General features: G+C 42.7%; 1 protein-coding gene across 13 annotated transcripts in view; it reads left to right on the plus strand.

Annotated features, from left to right (window-relative positions):
* Positions 1 to 1203: 1203 nt before the first annotated feature.
* Positions 1204 to 7222, plus strand: part of LOC121923688 (zinc finger protein 318-like) — a 51465-nt gene continuing 45446 nt past the window's right edge. For all 13 annotated transcript variants that reach the window (XR_006102438.1, XR_006102426.1, XR_006102433.1 and 10 more), the window contains exons 1-2: positions 1204 to 1510; positions 6325 to 6506. Coding sequence is in view for 1 of the 13 variants with exons in the window: in XM_042454388.1 (XP_042310322.1) it covers positions 1316 to 1510; positions 6325 to 6506 (377 nt within the window). In the remaining 12 variants the exon portion in view is untranslated. The remainder of the gene's footprint in view (positions 1511 to 6324; positions 6507 to 7222) is intronic.

A 7222-nucleotide genomic window follows, 5' to 3' on the forward strand; every position in this document is an offset into this window, starting at 1 on the left:
GCCTCTCTCCCCCTCAAGATGGTGGTTGGAGGAGGGCTCTTTGTCTTCAGGCCAGGCCTCTCTCCCCCTCAAGATGGTGGTTGGAGGAGGGCTCTTTGTCTTCAGGCCAGGCCTCTCTCCTCCTCAAGATGGTGGTTGGAGGAGGGCACTTTGTCTTCCAGGCCTGGCCTCTCTCCCCCTCAAGATGGTGGTTGGAGGAGGGCTCTTTGTCTTCAGGCCTGGCCTCTCTCCCCCTCAATATGGTGGTTGGAGGAGGACTCTTTGTCTTCAGGCCAGGCCTCTCTCCCCCTCAAGACGGTGCCTTGTCCTCTTTTGCGGTGGTGTCATCTGGTCACCTTGCTTGCCCTGATAGGTTCACCTGGATCAGGGTTCGATTCCCCCTTGAGCAGAAAAAACTCACTGGGTGACCTTGGGCAATCACACTCTCTCGGCCTCAGACACCACTCTGAAGTCTCCATTAACAAAGACTAGTTTCCTATGCCTTTGTGCACAAACAAAAACTGGACCTGCCACTTCATTTCTATACACAAAGGATTCGTAATTTGAATCAGCATCCTCACACACCAATGGCATGTTTTATGTCTGTGCTTGGCTTCCGCTCCACTAAATGCATCTGAGGAAGTAGACTGAAGTCTAGGGAAGCTCAGGCTGCCAACTTCTTTCTTTCAGTTAAGTCTCAAAGGTGCTACAAGGTCTCTCTAGATACTGATTCTAGGGACTAACACGGCTATGTCTTTGAATTCCCCTCTGAAGACATTGCCAAGAAAACCCCATAATAGGGTTGCCATAAGTAAAAAAATAAATTGGAGGCACACAACAACAATTATACAAGTATAATTCAAAGATATAGCTGTGTTGGTCTGTAAAATCAGTATGTAAAGAGATCTTGCGGCATCAAATGCATCTGAGGAATTAGACCAAAGCCTTTCAAAAGCTCATGCTGCCAGCGTCTTCCTTTGTTACTCTCAAAGGGGCTACAAGATCTCTTTACAAACGATTGATTGATTGTTTATACTCGGTTGCCTCCTCCTGTTGCACTCCGGGGTTTGTAGTCCAGCGAGGCCTTAGAGCGCTCCGGCTGAGAGGTCTAAACGCCCCCCATAGACTGCAAATCCCAGGATGCAACAGGAGGAGGCAGTCGAAGCTGAACAGCAGCGCTGTCTCGTGATACTCCGCCATTTTGTAAGAGCCTTGTATCGGCGGGTCGCGCATGCGCACAAGCTCTCCTAGGCCTCCGCAGCAGCAGGCAAGTCGGCCTGAGAAGAAGAGAGGGCAGTGACTCAGGGGCGGCAGGCAGTGCGCGGCTCCCTTCGCCATGCACCGGCCGAAGAGCAGCCACTCGGCCGCGGCCTCGTCCAGACGGTCCAGAAGGAGCAGCAGCCCGGGCTCCCGCGGCTCCAGGTCGAGGTCGGTGCGGAGCAGGAGCCGGAGCCGGAGGCAGAGGCGCTCTCCTTCTCCTCGGGACCGCCGCCGTTCTCGCCGCTCGCCCTCGCCTCGCCGGGCCAGAAGGGTACGCTCTCCGCAGGCTGACCAGGGATGCATCCACACTGGAGAGATAACCCGGTTTGGCAGCGCTTTAACTCTATCTGGCTGTTTGCTATGGAATTCTGGGAGTTGGAGTTCGTTCTGGGCCCCACAACAAACTCCAACTCCCAGAATTCTATAGCAAACAGCCAGACAAGTCAGTTAGAAAGCACATAACAATAAAGGCCCACTAAGATCTAAACAGGGGATCCAGAGATGGGTTGTTGAAGATCTCAAGGTACATAGGAGGAAAGGTGGCCTTTCTGGTAGAAGGGACTGTCTCTGCCCCAAGTTGTTTAGATCTGTGAAAGTTACCACCAACACTAAGTGATACTCCGAAGCTGATCAGGAGCCCATGCTGGCATGGCACAGGTATAATATAGTCCGATTGCCCAGTCCCAGTGAATGCAGCCATAGCTCATTGGAGGAAGCAGATGTCTTCCCAAATGCTACTTCTTCAACAACAAGAATTTGATACCAGAGACATAAATAGCTTGGAAAGAATAGGGTTAGGTTCTTGTGGCACAAAAAAGAAGAGCAGTTCAACATGTTCCAGAAAACGTTTCTATTAGAAATGAGCACTATGCGTATGTAACATGAATCCGCCAGATCAGGTAAGCCTTGCATAAAGAAACAAAAACATTTTGAACATTGTAAAGGATGACTTCTTCCAAAATGAATCTAGAAGTCATTTTTTGTGTCCATTTCACTTACGATTTCCATTTTGCTGGCTAGATCAGTGCTTTTTTAACATATTGTAGGCAGTTGGTGAGGCAGGCTTGTCTGCTTTGCCCCTTGCTGTTAGTAAGGTATTCTGGAGTTAGCTACTGTTTACTCTGCCTGTACACTAAAGGGACCATACCCTGTCAGAGCATGGAAGCTAAGCAGGGTCAGGACCGGTTAGTACTTGGTTGGAAAACTGCCAGTGAAGACTGTTGTAGGCTATATTTGAGAAGAAAGAACTGGCAAAACCACCTCTAACAGGCAGCCTGAAGGAAGGAACACACAGCTCCTGTAAGATCAGCTAAACTAAAATCCCATTCATTTCCATCTCAAGACTGATTCCTGTATTTACTGCAGACACATTGCTGCTATCTGATGCCAAAATTCTAGGTTTCTCCTGTCCTCCTTTATGATACAGTTGCCCCCCCCCCCCGCATGGAGTCTTTATCCATGAACTATCCATGGCTTGAAAATATTCCAGCAATACAATATATTAATTCCAAAAAGCCAACTTTGATTTTATTATTTTATACAACGGACACCATTTTATTATACCATTGTGTATAATGGGACTTGAGCATCCATGGATTCAGAGGGAGGTCCTGGAAACAAACTGCAGTGGAAACCAAGAGGCCACTGTATTCCCAGTGTTGATGAGTTTTTAAAGGCAGCCCCCTATAAAATACAGTCCATTAGTATATAAATAGTACAATAAAGAAAATCTTTAGATATAGCTTAAACATAACTGTGAATTATATGTATGCTTGGCTTTTATTTATTCCTGTTTTATGTATGTATGTCTGCACATAGGGAGCCAGTGTGGTGTTACGGTTTGAGCATTGGTGTACAGCTCTGGAGATCAGGGTTCAATGCCTTGCTTAGTGATGAAAACCCACTTGGTGAATTTGGGTGATACACACTCTCAGCCTCAGAAAACACTGTGATAGGCTTGCCGTAAGTGAGAAATGACTTGGAAGGCACAGAACAAAAAAATGTATGAATGTACATACACACACCACTGACTGTGTATGAGAGAGACAAGGGGTGAATATGGAGATACTCGTGTGTTTAGAGATGGTAAAGTTGACTCTAAAAGTATATTACTTTTTCAGAATGCCTGATTTGAGTTCTCTGTAGGAATCTAGGTGGGTACCTGTTAGCTACCACACAATGTCCAAGATTTTGTTGTTGCCATGAAAAAGTCTAAACACCTTAGAACCAGGATTCCTAGCTGACTGCTTTCCACTGTATGTACTCAGTTGACTTTGGAAGTCTTTTTGTTTGTTCTGCCTGTCATGTAACATTGCAATATTGAGCTTCCTCTGTGGTGGTTGCCACCCTTTTGATCACACTGTCCAGGAGAAAGTGACTGTGTTCAATTTTAAACACTTGTCATCACCAGCAGGAGATGTTTGCTCTTTTTGGTACTATTCTTAGTGATATTTAAAGTGTATTGTATTTTTTAAAAAAATTAAACTGTATATATTGTATTGTGATACTTACTGTATTAGATATTTATTATAATATCCAGTGGTTCCGATCCTATCTCTCAGGAAGGTTCCAGATGGTGAGGCTAGGGGATTGTTCCTCCCTTAAAAGGGAGCTAATATCAGGCGGCGCACAGGGCGCCATTCTATCCCCCATGCTGTTTAACATTTACATCAAACCGCTGGAACAGATCATCCGGAAACATGGGGCTCAGTGTTATCAGTATGCTGATGACACCCAGATCCATCTCTCCATGTCTCTGACTGATACAATGACTAAGGAAGGCATCTCTCCTCTGAATGCCTGCCTGGGGGCAGTAATGGGCTGGATGAGGGAAAACAAACTCAGGCTGAATCCAGAGAAAACAGAGGTACTTGTGATAGGTACCCCAAGTCCAGGCAGGGAAATTTGTCATCCAGTCCTAGACGGGGTTACGCTTCCCCTAAAGGACAAAGTTCGCAGTCTGGGAGTACTCTTGGACCCATCCCTACAATTGTCATCACAGGTGGATGCAATGGCCAAGAGTGCTTGGTACCAGCTTCAGTTGATACGCCAGCTGCGTCCCTGTTTGGACCAAAAGGACCTTGAAACAGTAGTGCATGCACTGATAACCTCTCGTTTAGATTTCTGTAATGCGCTCTACATGGGGCTACCTTTGTACCAGGTTCGGAAGCTTCAGTTAGTTCAAAATGCTGCAGCCAGATTGGTTGCTGGAATATCCAGGGCAGACCATATAACTTTGATGCTAAAATCTCTTCACTGGCTGCCCATAAGCTTCCGGGCTCAATACAAAGTGTCAGTTATTACCTATAAAGCCCTACATGGCTTGGGCCCGAGCTACTTGAAGGACCACCTCCTCCCACACAATCTGCCCCGCACTCTCAGGACATCGGGGAAACTTCTATTAGAATGTCTGAGAGTAAGGTTGTCAACTACTCACAAGAGGTCATATACATCGACAGCAATGACTCTCTGGAATAATCTTCCTGACGAAATCTGAGCTTGCTCCACCTTGGATGCCTTTAAAAAGGCTCTGAAAACACATTTATTTCGACTAGCATACCCGTTTGACTCTGTAGTCACTATTCGTGATAGAATTGCACTTTATCAACTGATAGATTGTTGCCCGAGTGTTTTTATGCATTTTAATATATGTAGATTCTATATTTTTAATCTGAATGTAATTATACTCTTGATGTACACCGCTTTGATAATTGGAAAAGCGGTATATAAATAAAGTTTTATTATTATTATTATTATTATTATTATTATTATTATTATTATTATTATTATTTATTATTATTATTATTATTATTATTATAATTTAAGCTGCTTAGAGTTTTACTATAGCAAGTGACAAACAAATTGATCCTTTTATTAGAGAATATTTGTAAAAACAATTGAACATATGAACAATAAATAATATATGTCAAATCCAAAGAATGCAATTGCAGATAGAAATAAGATGGTGATATATTAGTAGTAGATACAAAACAAATTTCATTCCTAGGATAAAGGCTTAAAATGTGTTTTAAAAGAAAAAGAATATACTAAAGGAGACAAAAATATACTAGATCACAAGAAGCTGATTGCTATTGTGTCTAAACAGTTGTATATCACATGTAGGATATAGATAATTTCTATTATTAACAAAAAAGGGGAAAGGGAAAAAAAGTGGAAGAAATTATTTTTGAACTTGTCATGATTCCCTCTATGCTGGAATGGTAGCTGAACCTTCATACTGGTGGTGGCCTGAAATGTGCTCAGTGTAAATATCTCAGGACCATTTATTATTTATTATTATTTTATTTATTTTTATTCCACTTTCTCCCAGGAGAAGGACTCAAGGAGGCTAATGTTATCTGATACTATATCAGATAATATCTAATGTTACTCGATACTGTTAGCTTGCATGTAAGTTTGACATAGTGCTTTCCCACCCTGCCCACTCAGTACAGACTCATTTGTTGGGTCTGAGGCACCCAGGACTCCAACAAGTGGATGGAGACCTCCTACCCCTTTTGTCTCACTACATCAGCTATAGGGGCATATTTCTGGTGTTTCTGTTCTCTAGCCACCCTCATTTTCTTCTGGCCTTCATCCATGATGGCTGCATCCTCAGTTGATCTCAACTGGCTACGTTTCTCAGGCACAGTAAAGAGATGGTGTCCATTGAGGATGGGAAATAAAAAGACAGCTATGCATTTAATGGAATTTATTGCCTAGAAAGGAATGTTTATGCCATCAAATATGTTCTGCTGCACATCATTGGCTATAAATTTACATTTGAAAATTTGATTATTTGAAATGCCATAGCTTTCATTCTAGTTATATTGCACAACTATACATTTATTCTGATAGTCTTTAGTGGACAAGACAAAGGCTAGATGTATGTTGCATATCTCTAAATCCCATTATCTTGTTGTAATTCTGCTGCTTATTAGAATGATACTGGTTTATTTCTTAAATAACATCAGGTATCCCAATTTAATATATTTGTCTATGATGCGGAGATTTTGCTGCCTGGTTAAAGTAATTGTAAATAATTAAATATAATATAACTTAATTTTAATTTAATTTTAATTGCAGAGACACTCCCTGGACCGGCACTCTCGTTCTCCACTTCAACGGTCTCCAAGTTGGCGCTCTAAATGTTCAGTGGAACACAACTTGAGGATTACTGTTGGCAATGACGGTATTGAAACACCACAGAGAAGGAGATTATCTGATAGACTTGGCTCACCAGTTGATAATCTGAGTGATGTTGACAGGTATGGTGCTCACAAGGTTGCTGTGTGATGATGCAAAAACTATGTTGAACATGACATTCCAAGAATATTTAATCTTTTGACAGAGTTGTTTAGATATCTTTCTCTTTACATTTAGATTGGTGTTCCCAGGTGATGTACATAACACTTGTGAAGTACAGTGGTGCCTCGGGTTACGAAATTAATTCGTTCCGCCGCGGCGTTCGTAACCCGATTTTTTTCGTAACCCGAAAAAGCCATAGGCGCTAGCGCTAAAAGCCGCGATTTCGTGCGAAAAAGCGCCGAAAAGCACCAAAATTTTTTTCGTAAGCCGGAAAAAAAACGTAACCCGGAACAGTTTTTTCCTATGGGATTTTTTCGTATCCCGGGAATTTCGTAAGGCGGTGCTTTCGTATCCCGGGGTACCACTGTATGTGTGATAGCTTTTAAGGTACAATTCCCCGGTGACATTAATTCTGGCAGAATAATAAGAATGTAAGTACAGGATTAGTAATAATAAGGCAAGAAAGCTATGACAAATGTTTATAAATTAAACTATATGTGCATTCTATATACAGTGGTACCCCGGGATACGAATTACCCAGCTTACGAATTTTTCGGGATACGAAAAAATCCCATAGGGATTTATTGTTTCGGCTTACGAAGGTTTTTTCGGGTTACGAAAAAACCTCGGCGCTATTTTCAATGGAAAGGCCGCCACCGGAGGGCAGCAGAGAGCT

The sequence above is a fragment of the Sceloporus undulatus genome, chromosome 1 (genome assembly GCF_019175285.1).
Source record: "Sceloporus undulatus isolate JIND9_A2432 ecotype Alabama chromosome 1, SceUnd_v1.1, whole genome shotgun sequence".
Taxonomy (NCBI): Eukaryota; Metazoa; Chordata; class Lepidosauria; order Squamata; family Phrynosomatidae; genus Sceloporus; species Sceloporus undulatus.